Source organism: Anticarsia gemmatalis, chromosome 16, assembly GCF_050436995.1.
Source record: "Anticarsia gemmatalis isolate Benzon Research Colony breed Stoneville strain chromosome 16, ilAntGemm2 primary, whole genome shotgun sequence".
Classification (NCBI taxonomy): Eukaryota; Metazoa; Arthropoda; class Insecta; order Lepidoptera; family Erebidae; genus Anticarsia; species Anticarsia gemmatalis.
Genome location: NC_134760.1, coordinates 9220363 through 9245269, shown reverse-complemented (window position 1 = coordinate 9245269; position 24907 = coordinate 9220363). Strand labels below are relative to the sequence as shown.

The 24907-nt window shown below is 35.3% G+C and overlaps 1 protein-coding gene across 16 annotated transcripts in view; it reads right to left on the bottom strand.

The window, feature by feature from the left end:
- unc-104 (kinesin family member unc-104) overlaps window positions 1–24907 on the bottom strand; it is a 129034-nt gene that overhangs the window by 44012 nt on the left and 60115 nt on the right. For 11 of the 16 annotated variants that reach the window (XM_076124712.1, XM_076124724.1, XM_076124726.1 and 8 more), the window contains exons 1-2: window positions 7185–7336; window positions 3762–3919 (exon numbers count right to left, since the gene is read on the bottom strand). In XM_076124712.1, the coding sequence (XP_075980827.1) occupies window positions 3762–3861 (100 nt within the window). In that variant the 5' untranslated portion in view covers window positions 3862–3919; window positions 7185–7336. Of the gene's footprint in view, window positions 1–3761; window positions 3920–6622; window positions 6869–6941; window positions 7053–7184; window positions 7337–24907 lie in introns of those variants that run through there. The other 5 variants (XM_076124713.1, XM_076124716.1, XM_076124717.1 and 2 more) reach the window with 4 other exon arrangements.

The window sequence follows — 24907 nt, the reverse complement described above, 5'->3', positions numbered from 1 at the left end:
AACGAGGCAAGCCTCGTTACCAACGAATACAGCAATAGGACTCACTTGGACTGTGACGACTGAATTCAGGCTCGCCGAGCTGTTAATAGCCTTAATTGGAGGCCACGAGTTAGGACTTATGGAATAAGGTTTGGTTTCAAAACTGTTGGAAACGTTTATTCTTCAAAATGAATATGTGGGTTTATGGAAACTGTTTATTTTGTAGTCAGAAACTGTACAGTGAAATTTTAAAGCATGACAAGACTTGAAAACGGACAAAAATATGGTTACTAAATTAATCAACTTCGAAGAATTGAGAATATAAGACAATAATTTAAAATAAAATAAACACATACATTAGTATTTTTAATCACAATGACTGACGGCCAAATTATAGAGAAGAACTTAACCGAAACGATACTAAGAAATCACGCGTGTTCTTTAAACCCCATGAGGAATATATATTTTACTAACTATCATAGTAACACTCATAAATCTTGCTCAAGAAAGCTCTACAATATATCACGAATATTTAATTAATTTAGGTCCATGCTCTTGAAAGCACCTAAATTATACAGTATCTTAAACCAAACTATTGCATAAATTTCTAATTAGACTAGTTTATTCCCTTAAGTAAAACTTGACTAACTACAATTAGTCTTGAAAATCTAACTAATTCTGCTAATATAGTATTGCTAAAACTTGAATTGAATATAACTCAACATTATTAGAAAGAAAGTTAGGGTCAATGCACTCTGTAACTTTGATTTGACAACTGGCAATCGAATGACTTTGAAGAATACCGAATCGTGCATTGCTCCCGAACTTTTATCGGACAGAGGCTTAAAACTTCATCAAATAATGTGAAACCAAATAAAAGAAAAATCTAAAGCCAAGTATTTGAGATCAATGTTAAAATAAATACGACTTTTGTTAGAATATATTATCTACCAATATAGTGATTCCATTATTATACAAAGGCGTATGTAGGCAGACTTAATGCCAAAAGCAATTTCTGCCAGTCTATCTAAGGGTAGACCTTGGGGGGGTCTTATACTATTGGAATGAGACATCTTAGAGGCTAAGTACTTCTGTGAAGACTAAAGTATTATTAATGAATACAAAACGAAAGTAACAAGGTATCAAGATCCCCTTTACTAAATTCTAATAGGCACCCGTATTGTTTCCATTGTTAAGTCAAACAAGTAAATATTGAAGTAAAAGCTTAAATTCCAGCAACAATTGTTTGTTCAGAGAACTTTCCTCGCAAGACCAACAGCATCCACTAAATAAATTATAACTAGCCAGAACTTCTCGAGGCCGGTCAAACTAATATGACCTTTGTTGTGTAAAAGACAAAGTTGTATATCGAATGAGCCAGCAACATATTAAATTGTGTAGAGAGTAATAAATTTAAACTTGCTACAGTTCAAGTACGGCCTCTTCACATGTCGCTCGTGGCTTCCCTCCAGACCTTTTTAGAGTACCCTCGAAAATTATACGTTATTTTTCACTCACAAAAGAACTTGTTATACTAACTAAATTAGACCTACAGCGTGGGTAGCCGCAACATTCAGCCGTTTAAATATTTAGGGAGTAGAAAATCTTGTGCCCAATTTTGTGGAAAGGCTTTGACCGCCTATTACTAAATTACTATAATACTAACTTTCGGAGTACTGTAAATATTAGAAATTCCATGCTCAAGAAGAATGTTGGTCTAGTATAAAGAAGAGGTTGAAAACAGTAAGTATTTCCGCCCCGCCTTCTATAGCAGTTAACATAGCTATTAGTAAACAGCTTCGATTGATTTCTGCTGACATTGTCTACTTGTAAGGTTTCGTTCGCGACCTTCCATCGGTACTTCGTGCACGCATCTACTGCGCAATACAAACACCAAATTCTTTCCAAGCGTTTTTGTTAAGATATACTTTACAAATGGAAAAAGAAAAAAAAGAAAAACACATTTGTACCAACTTTCGCTATTCAAGTTGCACAAAAAGCGTTGAATTTTATTGAGATTTATAAAGGCTTCTTTTTCGTTTACTTTAACTGAATTTATTAAAGATTCAGTGCATTCTAAGTTTGTATGAAGATATATTGCTAGAGATTTTAATTCTTTAATGACTCTTGGGAATAATTTAATTCATTTGAAAGGTGAGAAACTTTATTTTATATTATTTATATTTGCTGCAGACTAACGTAGTTCTTCTTAAATTATCTTACACAAATAAATATTTGGATAGTAGTTGTTTTGTATCTTCTTTGATGTGGCTAGACTGCCACTAATACAATCAAGTTTCACTTTTTAAATAATTTGACGTCGGCCATTTTTGTCACGCATCTGCGTGTTCTAATTTCATTTCAATTGCTTTATTTTCTGTACAAAAATAACAGACAGCATTTTTCCCACGTCCCAAAAATAAACGTTGAAATCATCAATCAAGCCGACAGCTTAGGTGACCATTAATTTCAACAATATCTTCGGGAGTTTTCAAAGAGTGTTGTACCCTCTTCAACGCATATCAATTTTCATTAACCGTTGCTCCAAGGGTTTTTATTTACCAACGTTTTACCAGTTTATTGGTAAGTGGGGGCGAAGGGCGCGGTTTATTGCTGTGTAAAAGTCAATCTTCGTTATCTAGCCGGCGGGCAATTTGGAAAGGTTTTCAAGGTAACTTGAAAAAAAACGTAAAAAAAACTACGCTGGCTGGTATAGTTGAAGTTGTTGAGTATCTGTTTCGTAACTAACGGTTTTGGTTTTTCGAAAGACATTAGGAAATGAATGATTCTTCATTCTTAACTTTGAAGTAGAAGAAGAGGAGTAGTACTTTGACAATATTTAGGGCCTAGGCAACATTGATTCAATGATAATATTTTTTTTGTACGATGGTTAATTGCGAGACATTAAAATGTTGGGATTCTAATAGCTTTCTAAGTTTTTTTAAAACTATCGCCTTAAACGCGATTCAAAATTAAAGGTTACGATACCTTATTTTAGTCGCGTTACAGATCCCTTCAAAAATAATATATTAGCAAAACTACCTCTATGTTACCACATTGATTAATTACGGTTAAAAAACACCATACTATATACAAATTGAGTTCACACGTGTTATAATTCCTATACAGGGTGTTATCTAAAACACATTAACAGATTTAAGGCTTAATACCTACAGTTATTACACGAGGCACGTCAGGCGATATTGTACTTAACACTTAAGTATTTAGAGTCTAAAATCAATAATGTGGAGTGGCAATGTTTTCTATTAGATATTCCAAACAATGATTGTATACAGTATTGTTTGAAAGAATTTGTTTTGTTGTGTATTATCTAAACAAACAATTGTTGATGATATTTTAGATATCATCGTTTCTTAAAACCATCTGTAATCAAAGTCACTCCAGTATCTTTTAATCACGTTATTATTTCAGACACATGATTGCTATCGATTCGAAAAAAGGGCTACTATAAAGTAATATGTTTATTCGATGTTCGATAACTTCCAGAATTATTTTCAGAATACGACAGGATTGATACGATGCAAAGCGTAATCAATAATGTTATTTTTAGTTTTGATTTTCTTTTAAGCTTTCACAAGGTTTCCATCGAAATAGATATCTTAAGCATTAACCTAAAACGAGTCTAAAAACAAAGACTAAAAATCAAAATAGTTTTTATCAAAGGTTATTTGAACGCCATTACAAGTCCCATACCTCTTGTAACCGGACGATACACTCAACTATTCTTTTATTATGTTATTCATATAATTATAGTCTCTTACCTGTAGTATTGCCAGACATCTCTATGATACATTTGCAGTCCCTGGCGATCTCCCTCGAGTTGAACGGCCGCACCCGGACGGCCACCTTTACCGACGACATGGCTGTGTTTCTTAGTGCACACAACCACTAGAGCATCGGTACGGGGCCGGATTTACAACTGTAACAATACAAAATATGTTAAAACATAAAAAATAATCAATAAATAGGAAAATAAACTAAGTATATGTTATAGACACCGTTCGAACCGTTCAACGCCCGTATAGCCGTGAAGAATTTCAGGTTTTAATATACAAAACTAGATTGTTAAGATTTTTATATACGATTTATATTATTTATATGTCATATTAAAATATATACACAGATGCCCGAAGGAGACAATACCGTATACCGTATACACTACCTAGAAAAAAATAGAATATCATGACAGTACGCGACTGAACAAACTGAATGAAAAGAATATAGAAAGGTAGCCGAATTACTTTATTGCGTAGTAACTCAAGGTTCGATCTATTTATATTTTGGTACAACAAAGTATATCAAATAACTGTTACTTTAAGACGGTATTAATGTCATACAGTATAGCTTTGGAAATCTAAAACGATTTTTGAGGTTGCAAAAATCCACTCATTAGCAACTATCCATAATGATTAAAACTATTTTTGAACTAACCATCTTATTCTAACACCGTTATCTAAAGGATTAAGCCCCGGTTTCTGAGTACATTTACGTTTATCTATTCTGTAGCGTTTAAACTCATATATAAAAAACGCTATTGAATAGATAAACTACCATTAAATGTACCCAGAAACCGGGCATAAGAGTATTCAAAATAACCCATTAACACGATCACACACATCTAAAGTACCCTAGACACAAAACCCATTCATTAGCATACAAGGCCATTATACCCACATTCACAGTCATTTACTTTTCTAAAGCAAAAAAACATTAGCAGTATTGAAACTTTATATAACGGCGAAGTATTTACGAAATGACCTACCCCGCCCTACGAACAAATTACAAGTCACCGACCCGTGAGCCGACGAAGGCATCTGCAGTATGAAAATAAAATCAATACTACACAAGTAATCTTAGAAGCAAATCTTGGAAATAAATATGAAAAATCCAGGTTATCTGATGAACTTAGTGAAATATTTGAAGTGAATAGCTTCGTAGTCGATCACGCGAACTAAAGCGAGGCTAACGGCCTATATTTTTGTAGAACTATTGCCTAAATTTATCAAAATGTCTAACACAAATTTTAAAATGCACCATATCTTATCTGCTGCTAAAATCTAGAACGGACTAACTGTAGTGTCGTGCTTTAAATAATTGTTTAGAAACTTGAAACTAGCGGAAAGAGAAATTAATTTGATGCATTGCTTAAAATGCATTGTGATACTTTTACTGCGTCTAAGAATAGCACTTACATCTAAATAAGAAACATTAAGCAACACACTAAAAAAAGACTCGAAAAATTTGACCAAACACTTCTTTAACAAGAAAGAACTACATGACAAATAAAAAATCTAAAGTAAATATGGTTAAAGGATAGGTATAAACAAGTCCCGATTTCAAAAACAAAGAATTTAATTACGAAAATCTTATAAGAAGTAATGAAAGGAAAACAAACCAAGCATTGAGTACTTACGAGCCGCAAGACTGCGAACTACGCTTTTGATTCCTTCAGAATTCAGTACAAGTCAATTAAATAAAGGGAGAAATAGTAGAGGGTTTCCTTAAAGCGATTGTTGGTATAAAAGTCGTGTGGTAATGAGGTCGTCGCGTGGGTGAGTCACACTGCAAACGCTAACTCCTACGGTTGTTCAAAGCTATAACTATTATCCGACGTTGTGAAATTACTGGAAATGTTCCCGTGACGTCATTGAGAGCTTTCTAGAGTTGCTATTGATTTGAATTGTAATGACTGGAGATATTCGCAATCGTTCTAAAATGTATTCTGTTATCTTACATTTAATTTATTGTATTTGTTTCTCTTTTGTTTTTAATTGCAATAATGAACTAATGAAGCATAACTAATCAAACAATGCATCTGCTCTACATCGTTGCAAATTATGAAATTTCAAATATGATTTATGAAAATGAATTATAATCATGCTGACTGAATCATAACAGCGCATTTTCTAAAACAATCTAATTAAACATCAGTCTTTATTTTGAAAACACGAATACACAAACGATTTCAAAAAACTTATTCGTTTTCTATCAATTCGTTACAAAACTACTGTAAATAACGTTATATTTCGAATAAAGAACAACAATGACTCTTCAAGCCTATCATTATAACGGTTTTTGCAAGAAGACGTTCTAAAATTCAAACTGTTTAATTAACGAACGTAACCGTTGGCGCATGCGCATTGAGCGTGCGCCTGCGATCTCAGCTGATACGTTTTTTGCCCTACTGCGCTTCATAAAGTAGGGAATTGTGTTAATGTTACTAATCTTAAGTTTCATTCTCTTTGTGTTCAATACAGTAGTGGTTTTATGCCATAAGTATGTATTACTAATGTAGAGACGCGTAATTGCGTAGTGCGTAATACGCGTAACACCATAACGCATAATGCGTAGCAAATAATGCACAATGCATATTGTTAGTGAAAGATCCAGTTGTATTGATTTTTTCTATTAGGAATGCAGTTGTGATGTAAACTCACTATATGCTAGTTAACGTGATAGAGACAGAATATGAAAGAGTCTAAAATTCTATTCGCTTACAACTAACACTTTCCACTTTTCCCAAAATATTTCCATTAAGTCAACTACAAAAATATTGTGCAATCACTTATTTTCACACTGATTCCAAAGCCAATTGTAAAATATTAGTAAATAATACCGATACCTACTCTTCTGGTGTCTCCGTATTATGTAATTAAAACGTAGCACAAACAATTGCAAAACCGAGCCAATTAGAGATTCACTTGCACAATGAACGATATCACACAAACGTCCCGGCGGTAACGTTACTAGCAATCACAGTAACGTGCGGAGTCATGACTTCGATCACAATATTCACAGTTGCTCCCGCGACCACCGACTACAAAATGGTGAATGTTTTCCTGAAAACGATCCTCGCGTGCGGTAATTGGCCGCGCTCGAGTGCGCAGCGAGCGTATCGAAAGCGTCGGCCACCACGGCCGCTGCACTACCAACGCACTTACGTAACATCCACTGCAACCATCTTCCCAGAACCTCCGGCTAGCCTGCGATCGTACGCGAGATCGAAGGGGCGGCCATGAAAAAACGTGTCGCAGAGATGACTCACCGCGCACACTAGCGCCACCTACACCCCTCCGAGATCGCAGATCGGTATCCGGGAAAAGCACATCGGAAGCCTTTAACCTTGGACACTGCACTCGCCGCGGCGGCTGGCTGAGGCGTGAACGGATCCGCTACGGACTTACCCGAATCCCCGTGCGGTTGCGATCGATGGCGACGATCTGAATCGCGTTTTCACAACGTTTGTTTTCCCAAGAGCTGGTTGCTCGGTCAGGTAGCAGCGCCGGCCGACATGGCGCGTCGCGTGCGTTACCGCGGTGCGACTGCGGCCCGGCAGCCGAGGCGGCGGACAGCCCGCGCCGGGCATGCGCGCTGCGCCCCCGCGCCTTCGATCTAACGCTCGCTGCGCGACGCCGCCGCGCGCACCCCACACCGCAAATAACACAATGTTCACCAACCTGACCGCTCCGACTGCCCGATAACTACCCCGACATCGTTCGAATTCACTCTAATTGTTATTTGAACTATATTTCAAATTACGTCACACATCCTCCCTTATGCCGCAAGTCATCATTAGCGTGGGGTCGGTCCTTGAGCGCAATCGTATTAGAAAGCAGGTTCGACGCAGTCTTCTCCCCTACGCTCCCACACATGAAGTTATTTGCTCGAACGCTTAGGGCGTGATGAATTATGACATCGTCGTGTACATTCTAAATAAACATTTCATATTGGTTGAGTATATTAAGGGTTAGCAGGTATCTAATTGAAAATGCAAACAAGAGGAAAGGGCAGCTCGAATCTGGAATGAACGTCAACGATCATTCTGGGCACGTGCGCTTTGATTCCAGCACTCCTGATCAAGTTGATCGATGACCTGTTTTGAATTTTGATATAAGTAATTAACATCAATGGTTTGATATTACATAACTGAGAGAAACAAACGAAGGGAGCGTGCTTGACGTCATAGCTGTATGCTTGGATATACGTCGTGTATTTTTTTAAACAAAGTTTTGAGTTACATATTTTGTATAGAACAGCAAGGTCTCCATTAAACTGTAATGTATAAAGTTGTAAAAGGAATGAAGGTCAATATAAATTACTTAAAAACTGTTTAACAAACAACAACAATAAAACGGGACTCTTTACAATTGGTGGTCGAAGGACTGAGATGATGGAAACATAATACAATAATTGACAAACTGGAAGGCGGTGCTTGTAAGAACAAGTCTGGTGAAGCAGTAGACGGCATAAATCATGGTGTTACCGAATCTTGGGTCAAAGGACTAGACATACTACGCACTTAGAGCTGGTGACGCAATTGCTCTGTATCGATTGGGACATACGCCGATATTGGAACTGAATCGCTGGGATTGTACATGTAAGGGTTGTACAGTGTGATTGCGAATTAGATGAAACAATCGTAGAGATATGAAACAGTAGAAGAAAGAACAGTTGACAATAAATGGAGTCTAGGAACGTTCTGTGCCGCGATTCTCTACTATTATGGACTACCGACAACGGGCCATCTATCGAAAAATGTTGTATGACAATTGGTTCAGCGCCTCTAGCGGGCGCCATAGACACTATTTTGGCAGTACATTTTAAATGTCAAACTCTCGATACTCGATGGTTCCAAATGTAGATAATCGTTCTACTAAAGAGATGACACATCCTTGTATGAGTCGCAAGATTCGTATTGGAGTTCCGAAATGTACTGCGTGGTTTGTATGAATATTCTTACTAAAAGTTACTTTACTTCAAAGATGATTCACCATGAAGAATAACAATAGTCCTATCATATTTTTTCTGAATATGGACTACATTCGCAGGTGTTTTCGTACCGATGAATATAACGTGAAACGGCCACATAACAAAAGGTATTCTATTCAATACAATTAAATAAATAGCGCATCGATTGACGATACTGCTTCCATATTAGAGAGAATGCCTTTTGGGCACGCATTACAACATAACGCATCAATAAAAGATGTTTATGAAGGGACCTCGAACCGCGGGTCACCCTTATAGGACCTTTTTATATTTCTCATGATATTGGTTCTATGCAATATACTTGTGGATTACTTAATTCTACTAATATTATAGATGACAATTTGTGCTATGAACGAACTTGATATTTAGGCATTTTGTAATGTAACGATTTTAAATCAGATTGTCAGGCTATTCGGCTGGCTAAGATTGCTACAACAAACGTAAGGCGAAGGATTTTTTAGATTTAATTGAATTTATTTATGAGGTTATCAATTAATTATATAGTTATGTATGTATAATGTATATTCTATCAAACTTAAGTTATTAACATAACAAAAATTGAATCGATTTTTGACTTCATATTTTATTTATTCGATTGATTTCAACTCTCGAGTGTTGACATCCTGGAAAATGGTCACAAAATGAGACTAAAATGGCTAGCCTCAAATAAAGTTCCCTATGTATACAAGTTACAACGACCAGACCAATCTAGAAGTCCCACTGAATTGTGTAAACAAATCAAGACAGACACGAAATTTTATGTGCCATATCTATATTGTTTGTACTTCTAATAAAATCGAGTTGCCTCGTTTTGCGGTTAATTGGACGCCATAAAAAATGTTCTTCAAAAAATAGATACCTATTAAACGCGTCTGGAGAAACATAAAAATGTAATTGGACAAGAAAAATGTGCGAACAACGTGTAAAAATATCCAAATTTTAATTTTGAATGCCCTAATACATAAACGGCTTATATTTCTACTGCAAATAGTAGTAAAACGTTGGTTTTGCGCACAATTTGGTAACCACCTTTCCTCAAGGCTCGGTGAAATCAGCATCGAGTCGACAAAGCGTGATCATTTTATGAGTACATCAAACAAGGCCTTCAAATCCCCTCAGACTGTTTTCAATGTCAACGATATAAGGAAAAGAGTGGTTTTATTCTCCCTCTAATCGACTAAAGGGTTAGTTAGCTGGTATTCAACAGAAACCTTCATTATTGTAGTGGCATTTCAATGATTTCACCAATTTTCTTGCCTTCATCTCTCCGGATTCTTGGTATTTTTTTTATCTTTATTAAATCTTTTTATGGTATATTTGATGAGAAACGTCTGTCTTCAGATGTCAGAAGGTCGAACATATTCCCAGAATTTAGTCAATAGGAGAAAAATTACAAGGTCTGATTTTCAATCTTGATTCATCAACAAATTTAATTTTAACGTAAATAAATTTTCTATTACTCCTTCAGTGAAAAATAACATCTACAAAAGAGAAGCTCAACTGAACTAGGTCAAAACATACGATTCATAAGAAAATAATACACGAACAAGAATAAAAACAATATGAACATCTTACAATAGAAGCTAACCCAATTAACGTGTGTAATAAACCCAAAAAAGCAAGTAAATTGATTAGATATAGGTTAAGAAAAGGTTGAAACGACCGCTAAGACGTGTGGCCTGAATGAGGTTAACGGGAGTCTTCAATCTTAATCCGTCGTTAGCTAAGCTGTTGGAGCACGCGAGACTTGGACCTTACATACATTGATCTACGAAATATACTTGAAAAGAATTTGGTACATCAAATGCTGGAGCTACGTGATAAGACGAACTTGGTTCAACAGAAGAAAAAAAAATGCTATAAGTGAAGTCACACAGCAAAAAACAGCTCTACTCTAAAGAATATCCGTATAGGATATCTGGCATAACGTAAATGCGACATAGAGGCAAGTATATTAATCATTGCAAGAATATTTTACTTGTATATTAAAAATCGTTTTAAGTAATTTGAATATGTAACATTTAAGAACCTTTTACCAATCTACAACTATCTATCTCTAAACCTATTCATTTCCAAATCGGGAGCATCAGTAACGCAGCAAGTGATATTCAAAGCGACTGGGTTATGTTTGAATATTGTTATCAAGATACATCGGAAGCCACTGTCACGAGTCTGATGCAACGCTCGTGTAGGTTTCTCTAAAGCTTCAATAGGAACTATATTTGGATCTGCATGTGCCATTTCGAATTATTCTGATGGAAATAATTCTACAAATAAGAGCGAGTGCACATAAATAATAATATAATTATAGTTAAAAACGAATGAGGCAAGAAAGATTGCAAGGATTGTACCAAGTGGCGTCCTTATTCTCTGCCTATCCCTGTGGGAAGAAGGCGTGATAGTTTGTGTATGTATTATGTAAAGCAAAAAAAAATTAAGTCTCGGTTGCAGGAAACTTAAACACAATGAACGGATAGGAAGTACAACCTGATACAGGACTCTAAGAATCATACCAAATTCTTTCTGTTTGGGCAGTAGTAACAGCGTTGCTTTACCCACAAATATCGCATATATTATGCTTGGACTCAAGGCCTAACCCCTCCCTCATTACGGGAGGAGACCCTTGCCCAGCGGTGGGACATTAATGGGTTAAATTTATTTATTTTTCAGCAATTACGAATAACCCATACATATATTTACATATCTATCTTTGTTCATTTCTACATATATCAATTCTATCCCAATACATAAGGGCATACAGTACAGTTACAAACACGCCAATTCGTTGTTAATAAAAAATGTAATCTATTTTCGTAACAGTACTTACACGAAACGTACTACCTCTATTTTCGCAGACGAAAGTACTATCATATCGCAATTGTTAGTAAATTATATCTCATTTGTATCGTTGTGTCTGTCTAATAAAATAATAGTTGAACGTTGCCGAAACACGCATCCGCCCGACGCCCACCAATCCTCAATTTTACGATATTTGACCCTTTTCGTGCCCTACGTGGCCCTACACGTACGTAGTTTTATTTTTTTCAAGTTTTTTTAGATGTTATTGAATATTTTATTTCAAGGTGGAAGGTTAGATTGGACTTATTTGTCTGTTTCGTCCTGCGACTTCTTCCGTGTGGACTTTTGATTGACTTTCTGTTCTATAAATACAAAAATCAGTTATTCAAGAGTTACATGGCTAACCAAAGAAAACGTATCAAAATTGGTTAATAGTAAATTAAACCCTCCGCACACGAAATAATTTGACGATTGGCTGCTGATAAAAGTTGCGTTGAAGTACATCATAATAATTTTGTATCTTTTTCGGATAGGTACAATAATTATAGTATTTAAAGCAACAAAAAACTCTTGAACTTTATGACTTCAGCAAAGCTATAATTAGGTAAAGTATACGTTTTAGCTTCCTACAGTATAAATTGGTACCTACCTAAAGTACCTATATAGGCACATAAGTCAATAGAAGTCCCGTCAATACATTACAAGATCAGATTTCCAACGTGTGATTGCGTCTGGCGCGCCCCGCGGGCTTGTATTACAAATATTGAAGCGATATTGAACCATGACACGACCTCAGCCCTCAGCCCTCAACTCTCGGTACCCTGTGGAATACCCATCGATGTTCACCTGCAGACAGATGAATTTGTCAACCTACGGTTTTGTATTGGAAATAACTGTTTAAATTGAGTTTGGATTTACGAAAACGTGAAAACTGAAGATGTTTTTTTTATAAATATGCTGTTTTGGAGGTTGTTAAGAATACTATCGTTATTGGAAATGTACCGTAGGGTTGGAAGTTAAATATGAAGACCACTTAAAATCATTATGTTATTAAAACAAATACATGTCATATCTGTGGCAGTATTACCACATAACGCTCCTTTGGATTATAAAACACGCTACATTTTTCTGTTGTCGACCATGTATGATATACTATACTTATTACAATTATTGATTCCTATACTATTGAACCCCCTTTAGGCAACGGTTTTTTGATACAACTTTATATTTTAAAGTACATCCTGCATCTAGTGACAATGATGATGCACCTATATTATCGTTGCACCTATACTCATATTCTATAGCTTTAAATACTAAAATCTATTCATGTATAGTAAAGTACGTGTATTCAAATACATCACTATATAAAACTTTATTAAAAACCAATAACATAACAGCGTTAACTTATAACTAAACCATAGTAGTCACGGTTCGCATGTTGTGCGTCCATTACGCAAACAAAGCAATTAAAACGCCCGTCCCAAGTAATTGCGAACATCTTTTACTTAAACGCAAAGGTAAACTAAACTAGACCTTAATTAAGAGATGTTGCGTAACTTTGAGACTACTGGCATGTATTGGTAAATTTGTACATAATCTTCTTCATAAAACTAACAAGTATAGAATCAATCCGAAGTTATATACATGCGAAAATCTGTATGCCTGTTTGTTCGTTTGCTACACTTTTGCGGCTAAAGGGATGAACTGATTAAGGTTAAATTTAGCTTGAAGATAGTTGAAATCCTGTTACCAAACTTAAAATTGTTTTTCTTTTTAAAATCAGCACCTTACTAGAAACTTTATAAGCGAATGAAGCCGCTCGAGCCAGTTCTAATCAAAAAGATATGTAGATATAAATACATATTGCCATTCATTTATTTAACAAAATCACATCTACGAGAGCAAAACATGCATACATTCTAGCGCCTAATATTTCTGTGACATCTCTGTAACCTAAATTCGCAAATAAACGTTGATTTGATTTGATTTGATTCTAATGGACCCAGCAATAGAACATCACAATTTAAAAGATACATAAGTACATACTTTTAAATATAGCACAACTTCCTCAACTCCATACGTCCACGTAGTGCAAAGTGCAGGGTAAAGTGACATCTAGCATGACCTACTGGTGTTCCGACGCCCACGCTCGCATCTAATATTTACCTCTGCCTCGCAATATTTTCCTCCCTCGAAGATGAAAAGTAATTTCAAATGTACTATACAAACATATTGCTTGAAATACTCTAGATTAAAACGGTTCTGTGTCGTTTTAATATAAAGGTTTATGTGTGACTGATGTTATGATACAGTCGTTAAAAACTGTTTAAATACTCCAAGCTCAGAATTTCGACCACTAATAAGTTAAATTGCTTGATATTTATACACTAAACTGCTTCTTCTGTAAGTGTTTATATTTACTAATCAAAAACACGAACAAGAACTATAAATGAAAACCGCGGAGAGCTAGAAACCGGTAGTGCTGAAGCAAACCTTTTTCATTTATTTTTACTCGTTTCAAAGATTTTCTTCCCTGCATTCAACTACACAAATAAAACGGTTGCAACCACGTCTGCAGCAAAACTTTCCGTGCAAAAGGGAACACTAGGTGTTTTCTAGTAATTTACTTGTTTACTCAAAACTTCACCGTATTTGCGAGGTCTTAACAAGTTTGTTACTGAACGGAAGCACCGCAGACAAACCCCTAGATACAACCCTAAAGTCTTCACCCACCTCTTAGGTTTAAACCCCTCGGCGAGATAAAATACACCCCTCACCAACATCGTATACCTTGCTTAAATATTCCACACGAAATTCAGGATCAGAGCTCTCAAGAAAATATTTCATAGATCGATACATTTTCTTGTTACATTTTTGCAAGTTTGACAAAGACAAATAGCGAGACCTTACGAGGGAAAACAAATTCAAGATTCCGGAATAATATAGGTGGCGGAGTCGACTCAATTTGCAAATACCGTCTTAATTAGATACGAACGACAACCGACTCAATTATACGACTAATTTTGTTGTTTCCTCGCAGTCGACCGCTATTTTACTCCTATAGTTATGTAGCAAAGGATCTTCTTAACCGAGAAAACGTTTACTACCTCGAACATTGCTTTATAAGGCTTAACATCCCTAGAGAATCAAGGACCAAAATTAATTTCAACTCAGTTTTGTACCGACCTGTAAATATAACTGCGTATTGTTATTAAAATAATAATTTCATCTTGTAGAGTGCTGACATGGCAGCTCACAAAGGGAATTATGCGGGAAATTAAATTTGCGGGCCGAAGGTAAAGGTTGACTTTATTAAACTTGAAGTCTGGAAGAGGTAGAGAGTGATTGAAAACGAGGCTGCACTTTGCCGCAGACGCGAACTACTTCATAGAATTAATTACTTTTTCATTGAATTAAACTTATTTACCCTTGACGGGTCAGGTAGAATGACGGTAAAGCGTCTGATTTTTTTGGATCAGGTAAAGCACTATCACTTTGATTTTTCTTATAATTTAGGCCATGATCTTTTTTTTTAATTTAGCTTTCATTTTCATTTAGTTTCACTTTTCTTAAGATGTTCGGTACAGAGCGATAGCATCATCGTAACGAATAAAAAGAGATGTAATCTGAACAAGAAACTGTATACAATTCTATAAAACTGTATACAAAACTAAAAAGAAAAGACTCTTTGAAAGGTGTGCTTACAAATGAAAAATGGGTAGATTTTCGCGATAACGTTACTCGAGGCTAGAGAGCAGATGTCAGGACAACAGGCAACAAATGTTTTCACCCAATTTATTGGCCCTTCTTTCTAGTAGACGACTATTCAAGGACTAACACGCCAGACGACACCTTATATTTATTTATGTACTATCGAACCAACTGAATCATGACCCATTTTGCCGATAATTCGTTTGACACCGTCAAAACAGTAAGAATTTCGTCTCTATCGTCAAAGTTGCACTTAGGACATTTTAAACATGCATACGACTGTGTTATGATGTATTACGACTACAGACAACTTTGACCTTTGTTATTACAGTACGTAGATACATTTTCGATAAATCACTCTTAATTTGAATCTAGAATGTAAATAGTCTAAACTCTTTTCACTGTGAAAAAAACCTATTTGTGTCAAATATCAAATAGCACGTCATTTAGAAATCTCTGAAACGATTAGGGTAACCACTATAGTCATTGCCCATCATACAGTGATTGCCAATGTTAAGAAATAATACGTTTATTTTAATTTCTAAAGTAACCAGTTTAAATTAATTGCGATATATGTCACTTTCAGAATATTTGTAACATTTTAATTTATAGAACTCATGTCCGACGTTTGTGCGACAGGTGTGTAGTTCGAAAATAAAAAGTAGGTTTGTTGCAATATTTGTTAAGGATAACACATTTGAATTAACAGTGTTCGCTAGTATTTCTTGTTTTTAAGTGTTTTATATTGAATTAGTATAAAGTTATTGAAATAAACGACTGATGTTCTTTTAGAAAGAATATTTAAGTTGCGATAAAATATAATAGAGTTTAAGTCAATGTTTTACTAAATAAAGATACTATTGACCAAAATTGTGTATCAATTCCTTAACCGGGTAATAACTATGCTGGTTACCCTATATTATTTTAATTTTTATAGTAACATTATTTCCTATAAGGGCCGAATAAAACATGTCCCGAGTGGGTATCGAACCCACTCCTGACGCGTCGCAGTCGTATCATCAACCCACTACGCCACGGAGCCTGTTGAAAACGGTAGCAAAGCATTATTGTATTGACGTACAAATATTTGTCGCAATAATGACAGATAACAAATTCATTACCAAGGAAACGTAGGTGCAAGCCAATTTCGACCTACGCGTATATAGACGTGTTTTAGAAAATGAGCACATGGTGGGTCATGATTCAGTTTGTTCGATAGTACATACACAAATGGAAATAGAGACAGCTAGTAAGAAAATTATATTCATTTGTATGGATCACACGTCTCATCTTTTCTCACGAGTTTTTTCATTTATAATGTTGATTTACACTTCAGGTTTAAAAAACAAATGATCATACAAAAAATAACAATATTATTTTTTGTATGATCTAGTATGGGTATTCCAATGTTTGCAGAGCTTTTAGTCATGACTGTACGTCGCTAAAATCGTTTTCTGACTATAGCAGTATGTATTTTTTTATGGATACTGCGGCAATTTTAGGACCATAGTTAATTCTTCGAAAATATAATACAGGACATGGAAATCGATCTAAAATAATGTTCTTATACAAATATCTTTTACAAGAACAAAATTTCAAATTTGGCTATAAGTAAATACATTTTCTTGGCCGCTTCAATAAAGAGACATATTTTAGTATCAAACGTCTTGTCTCGCCGCGGACGTCTCGAGTCCTCATGAATATATTAATATTTAACGCCCGGTGCTCTTGTCAAAGGGTGTCGGGACTACTCGGCTCTACTCGGGACTACTCGGGACCACTCGGCGCTGTAGTGTGTTTGTGCCACACTACACATCAAAGAAATATGCCCAGTGACGTCAGCGATCCTTACTTGATTGATCTCGTGCGATATCGGAACAGATAGTCAAATATATTTTTTTTATTAACATATTTTGTTTCATATAGTAGATATTTGTGTTTTGCGTGGGACTGCATATCACAAATATTAGCGTCTCTTTACATGTGCACAAAGGTCGGACATTTTCATATTGTAAAAGCATACGAATTGACCTAGTACATTTGTTTCCACTCAAAAAATGAAAGATAACAAACAAATTTCTCATTCTTATAATACGTTCATCCGATTTCCTAACTCCTAATTACTTGGGGAATATTCCCAACGTTCACCATACAAGCAATTTAATCAATTTATTTAGTTTTCCATTGGCACTTAATTGTGTTATAAGCAGAAGTGCCCAACCTATTCAAAAATATCCACAAACAACCTACTACTAAAGCAGCGGCTTTATCAAACTAAAATCAGTAATTCATATTTGTCGACACCGCAAAGATCCACAATCCAAAGAAACGTTGGCAGTCCCTGGTTTTAAGCATATAGCAATGTAACGTAATACAAATAAGGTATTTTAGTACTGAAACCTTGTAAATACTTCTAACAGTAGGAATTTCTGACAAACATGAACACGAACGTAACAAATTAGGCGAAAAATTACGTATGTAAATGAGTTAACCCTTTGCCCTTAATGTCACGGAATAAAGTATAATGTTCTGTTTTGTAGAGTAGAAATTATCGTGCGATCTAAATGAGCATTGCTTGTAGGTAGGAAACGCACTTGCGACTTATATTAATTAAATAGGGAACGCGTTTGCGACTTTTATTTACGTTAAGTTTATGTTGATGAAGGACAGGTTACGATGTCGGAGGAAGAGTTACACTTTTGTTTATGAACATTTTACTAAGTTCACTGCGAAATCATTAGAGAGAAATTAACTAGCATAATTTTGGAAGGTTTTCAGGACACATTATAATTATGCAGTTGATCCATCAAACAATGGTCTAACCGAAGTTGGAAACTGATCACACACATGAGCAGACATCATAAACTCATCATAACTAAAATTAGTATCTTATTATTTTTTTAATTTTATAGTACTTAATTATTCTGCTTTATTTGACGGTGTCACTTTTACATATCACAAATCGAGAATATCTATCACCCACATTATACTATGAAGTTGATAGTGCATAGTTTCGCGTTCAAACAGTAGAAAGTTGTAACCTCAACACCAAACACACGAGATCGATACGCCATCTGTCGGCAAAAAGTCGTACACCATTAAACAGAATGCGCTGAATCATGTTTAGATTATTTGAACGACAAAAACCGAACCAACTGCCTCTACGTGATCGATACAACGAGTTCAAACTTTTTGCGCTTAACTGTTCTATTGAACTAAAAAGCTTACGACATAGGTTGTTGACATAGGTACCTACATTTATTTTCTATAGTAACACTACTTTATAAAAATGTAAACACTGTTTGTAGGGAATAATCTAATGGGCTTGCAGAAGTTTTTTACAGCACCTTTTTTTCCATATTGACACCATTTATCGTCATCTCTACATATGGACTCTGAATTTTATTCTAAGCCGGTACTCGACTGAGAGGGGCTTATATCTGAAGACTTAAGTATTATTTTCAATAAAACTTTTACTATTTTCTTTTTGTTACAATCGCAATAATAAAACTATTATTTTTGTTTCTTCTACACGTAAGAACACAGTAACTTATCTTAACAAAACTAATCCCTTAGAATTCAACTAACTTACAGCTACACTTGACAGATACAAACCACAGACACGTCTCACGATACAGTGAGGGCGCGTTCCCACAATGTGGTAACGATTAATTTATCGTTTGACGACTGTCGTATCTGGCTGTTCCCATTATAACGATTGTTTGTCGTCAACATTTTTTATTGTTTAGTGACTGTCGTATCTAGCTGCTCCCACTGTCACGATAATCTGTCGTCACTGCAAAAAATGTCATAGACAGTAAGTCGTGTCGTTCTATATGTGAACACCTCCATTTAAACATATAAGCCACGACACTTAAAACTACTCGATTATCCGTCGTCACGACATAGTGGGAACGCGCCCTAAGAAAGACAAACTCAATGCAGCCATAGAGATGTGCATTGACCCTCGAGAAGTCAGAGCATTCATGTGTAAACAACGACCAGCCAATCAGAACGGTAGCGTTTCTCAACCCCATACAAAGATGCGCACTGACCTTTCGAATTCAGTACTATTGTGCAAAGAAAATAGAGAACAAGTTTCTGGCAACGCTAGCTGGATGAATCTTTACATGTCTTGTTGGTTTCTTTAGTTTATAGTGTCTAAACCACGGTTTATAATACGTCTGATTTTTTTTCAATCGTAATAGCTTTGAATGGCGTATAAGCTGAGATTAGTGAGTTAAAGGTTGTTTCGTCTTTTACACACATACATAAAATCACGCCTTTTTCGCATAGGGGTAGGCAGAGACCAGAGACCGCCACTTGGTACGATCCTTACAAACTTCCTTTGCTTCATCCACATCTATACATCTTGTAATACAAGACCGTTTGTTTACAAGTACCACGCTTCTAACCTCTTTGCATCACGGTCTTTTTCACTCGCACATAATTTCGTGCGATAAATATAATAATGATAGACAGGGACCAAACATAAATTATCTAAAGATGCTAACTCAACAATCCCAATTTCTTTGTAATTAATCTATAACTTCATCAACAAAGCCTTTCATTTAGATAGAATACCAAATGAAAGAGATAACAGATGAAATCAATAACAGCCAACACTTCGCAGAAAACATTAAACGCGTTACTAGAACTCCCAGGTCAATAACCTCCACGAGTTCAAATAATTCTGCAACATGACAGTTCAAATTCAATGGATATTAGAGCAAAATGCTTGCTAATCGTAAAGAATCACCCTGGTTCCTTGAACTCAAATGTGGATATACGAATGGCTGGAAACTCCTACATATGACAGGGCGTTTCATTGTGGGATATTAAACTGACAGAGATATCGTAGAAAGGGTGTGCCGAAATTTTTCAGATGACAACGACCTCGAAGATATGAAATAGTTCGTTGACGGCCTGTTCCCTTAAGGGGTTAGCTAAACGAAATGTGCCTTAATATCTACATTCCCATGGGTTTACATACTAGTATATGTACTTACAATGTATTATTTTATATTTATTGCGCTTGTATCATTTAGTGCCTTTAGTTTCTTCTACGTTTTATTTTGTATTTATTGCGATCATGTCATTTACTGTCATTACCCTACTCTTCTGAATCATGTTCAGTATAGCATTATATAAAAAGCATTTATACGAATATATCAGAGCTTATACAAAAGTTACTAGTGCAAACATCCTGTTTACCATTGCTAAAGGAACTACAGTTTGTCAAAGAGATATAGAACAACTTATAGATTATTGGAGTGTTTTGAGAAAAAAGCATGCGTATAGTGTCTCTCACAGCTAGTGCCCGTAGATTTGTTAGCCACAATAAAACAATGAAGTACATTGCTGCTTTGGTGTAACGTATTTATCACCACCATTTTGGGAAAGACACAATGAACAATAGAGGCTATCAAATGGTTGTCAACAAAAATAGACAATTGTCCCCCAATACAGATGTCAATCAGATCTATCAACTTCACACATTTTAAAGTAATACAATCAATTAGGTTTCTCATACATTTTGTACGAGAAGGTAAAATTTATTTTTACCTCAAGATTCTCAGCCTGTGATAAATCAAATAAGCCTTCCGATTCAGTTAAGAAAGTTATGTCGACAGATACAGACGCTAATTTAAAAATGTCTGGAAGGGTAGGCGTCTGAGGAAGAAGAGTCAATGAGAATTTCCAATGCAATAAGCTGAAAATATCTTTAGGTTTTAGTGTTAGAGGTTTTAAGGCTTTATGTTGCTAAGCGTACTGTTGCCAATAGTTCAAAAATGTATCTACCCAGAAACTCTATAGATTAGAAAAATAAGTCAGCTGAAGAGAACGTGTCAATATCCTTAAAGGAAAATACTGTACCTTTCGTCATCTATAAAAAAAACGGAAAATAAATGTTTTTTTTTTGTATATACATCCTCTGTAAGAAAGCATAAACTCCGATATTTTCAACTAGCTATCACAGTTAATGATACACCGTTCGATGACAGACAGAGAGCATCTTAGTAATATATTCCCGTTTCTTACCCTATTTTTTTGCTAGTTTTTTGTTGCCAACGTCAAGCGCTAGACAGACGGCATAGATCGTATACTATCACTTAAAATACCGATAAAATCGACGTAACCGTACTAGATTCTATTCCCGGCAATAAAACGTACATCAAAAATGTATGTCCCTCTCTTAGGTGTCAGTCACTCCCCTTTTGTTTGGGGATGTTCGGGGCATTGACCACAGACGGTTGTACGGTTTACGATCGTTGTGAGGTATAACTTACCAACGATTCGTTTGCGGTTACTTTCACGCGTGAGGTTGCGTAGATGTGTTCCGAAATTTCGTATTTATATAAATATTTTTGTTGTACATAAGTGAAACTGTAATAGGCAGTGTTATAGTGAAGAACAGTAATTTGACAACAGCGATAAATGGAGCCAAACAAGTTCCATAGTTTCAGACCATTTGAAGATTTTTGGGAAACTTAACAAATACTTAATGATAGGAGAATATATTTTATGTAGATACAGAGATCTTATAAAAGAAGCCATTAAACATAGGAGTAAAATTAAAAAAATCTACGAAAAAGATCAAATTGAGGGCTATATTTGGCCTAAAAAATACCTAAAGAAATCTCACATCGGACTAAGAGTTTCAGGAATTGATTTAAATACATTTACGTTAATTAGAGCGCTTTCTTAAAGAAAATTAAGGTCGTCTTAAAATTAGAGCATCTGCTTCAGGAACATTAGTGGGGTTTGCTTCACGATGTTAACGAGGTCAATTCTAATCTTTATTGCTGTATCTCAGATGTTTTTCTTCAGACAAATTACCAGTATAAAAAAACTTTTCTTTAAGATAATGTTATACAATATATAAAAAGTGTTTTATTCGAATTAACGTTCAAATGCCCTTAAATGTGTGGATAAACGCAACCTATGCGCAATTTGCTGCAAAATGCGATCTTAAAAATCTTTTTAAAAATTTCAACCTTTTCGCAGATCTAAATTGCAAATTTCACCTTTAAGAGCGAAGTAAAAGGCATTCCACCCACATTCACTGAATAGAGAACTATAGCAATATGGTTTTCAATCTAAATTCTTAGCTCAAAAACTGCAGCTCGAATAATACACGAACGTTCACGTTTAATAAACGAATACGCGAAATGTTTTACTCGTTAATACATCAGCATTGCTACATTAACTATATGTTCTTCATCACTACATAATTATTATAAAACAAACTCTCCCACCGCGTCTGTTCATCTGTCTATTTGCAATCAACTCAAAATCTACAGAACAAATTATCATACGGCTTTTACAAATAGATCGAGTTATTCACGAGGAAGGATTTTGTGGATAATTAATCGAAGTTTTGCGTAAATTTACTGAATTACAGTGCTGATTGTTATTGGATTGATTGTTACTAAAATACTAAAAATATCGATCGAAGATGTTGTCAGAAAACATAGGATCGGCTAATCTTTAATACACAAAATGCGCCGCAAAACCTAACCTTTAAAGCTGAAAGCTAAGCAGTTATAAAACTAACATTATACAAACACAATTTTAATTCGTTTACTTTAAATTTTCTCGTATAACGCTGGTGTAACGTAAGTGGGTTACACAACAAGAGTGGCGGGCGCGTTGCAAAGGTCAAAGCGCCAATCGATACGGCATCTCCGACGAGATGAAATCATTTCTACACAACGGGAACGAGTTTCCAATGCGTATACAGAGCAGAGTGTCATCTTATTAAGATAATATATAGTTATATAGACTACCTGTAAAATCAGCCACTCTTTATAAAATAACAAAAACAGATTTTAATATACGACATAGTGACGATCTAGTATTTTCGCTGCGATCAAATGATTGCCTAAAATTATGTTTCTGTCTTTAATAATTTTAATTTCGACATCATTTACAAAAAACATGACATAGCATGAGCATATTTTATTGAAACCTTTATGAGTACGAGTTCAATATTTTATTAATTAACCCAGTCAACTAGATATCCTATTGTATAATTAGGATTCGTGACGCCATTTAAATAACAGACCTCTTATAATATTTTTTATCGTTCAGAGAACAATAACTAATTTTAAACAACAGTAAACATGGGCATTTCATTGGTTTACTTGCCATTTCAGAGCAATTCATATGAGCCGACTTTCAATTAAAAAACTATCTATATGATACCTAGGTGTGACGTCAGCTGCAATTAATCCGTGAAAGGCGTACTAGTATGAATATGTAACAAGAATATGTACTATGATATTACTAGAATCACATAACTAGCATTATATAGCGGGTAGATGTTACACCACTGAAAATATCGGATATTTATAACAGTGATTGTAATGTAAGGTCAATAAACCTATCAGTTTAACGACACAAACGTTTTTTGTAATGGTAAATCTCTGGATAAAAAGCCTGGAACCTGAAATATGAAAATGTGGGCGGTAATCACAATAGACTCGCCCCTAATGACATGACATTTAAAAAAAGCTTGCGAAATTGAGGGTAAACACCGTTTATTTGCTACTTAACTAACAATGTATTTCAATTCTACTTTAGAAAACTAAAAGTATTTACCATGATTACTTTTTAATCAAAATAAACCTACATAACATTTGATAGAAAGCCGAAAGCTCTTTCTGGTTGCATTATTCCGAAACGTTACGTAGCTCTATCTACGGATTGCGTAGACATGCTACAACATTCGTAGCCGGTGCTACGACAGCGGCACGGGCGCGGTCCTACGTGCGTCATCAGTATTTATTCCACCTCCATCGCATTATTAAGCTTTGAAATAAAACTCAACGAGTGCTAAAAGCTAGTGGGCGTCCCCTAACCGCCTAAGACGTTCGGTACATGTCTTGAAAGGTCTAGAATATTCCAGACTAGGCCATTTTCAAGACCATTAAAAGTTATTAAGTGCCGTTCCATAACATTACGGGTAGAATTTTATTAGTATTTATAAGCAAAGTGTCTCGTACGAAATTAAAGTTGGTGATGTATTGTTCGCTTACGACAAATAATTGTGATGTTTAATTAAGATGTAGACAGCTTTGTTTGAATACGTAATGGAAAATTTTAATATAAAATGATAATATATAGAAAATTTAGTGAAAAGACTGATTCTGCCCATTTATTTAAAGATCCGTACTTATTTTGCGAAACATATATTTTTATCTTACCTGTTGAATCTGTACCACTTTATTTGGTGCCAATACGTTTGTGCTAAACTACAGAAGAAGGTAGGTATACTACATAATAACATAGTTCACTATAATACGGCAGAATTTGACTTAATATTACGGAAACGGTGGTCTTGTCTGGTTCAAGGTTGTTCTGGCCAAGGTTTGTGGCTGGCAGAGGTATGCATAATTCAGAATTAAGAACATCAATGACCGGCAGGCTTATGCAGCTGACTGTGGTCTTTCCGACACCGCTTTCACTTTATTCTTATACAATGCTAAGGCTCTGTACTCCGTTGTCGGACTGTTTTACTGATCCCGTCAGATCCTTTAATACACCCTTCTATCTCATAGAAAAGCTGTTGTTGTTTTCTTAGTGGGTTTCTCAATCGCATGAGAATATGTAATACCTTACAGTA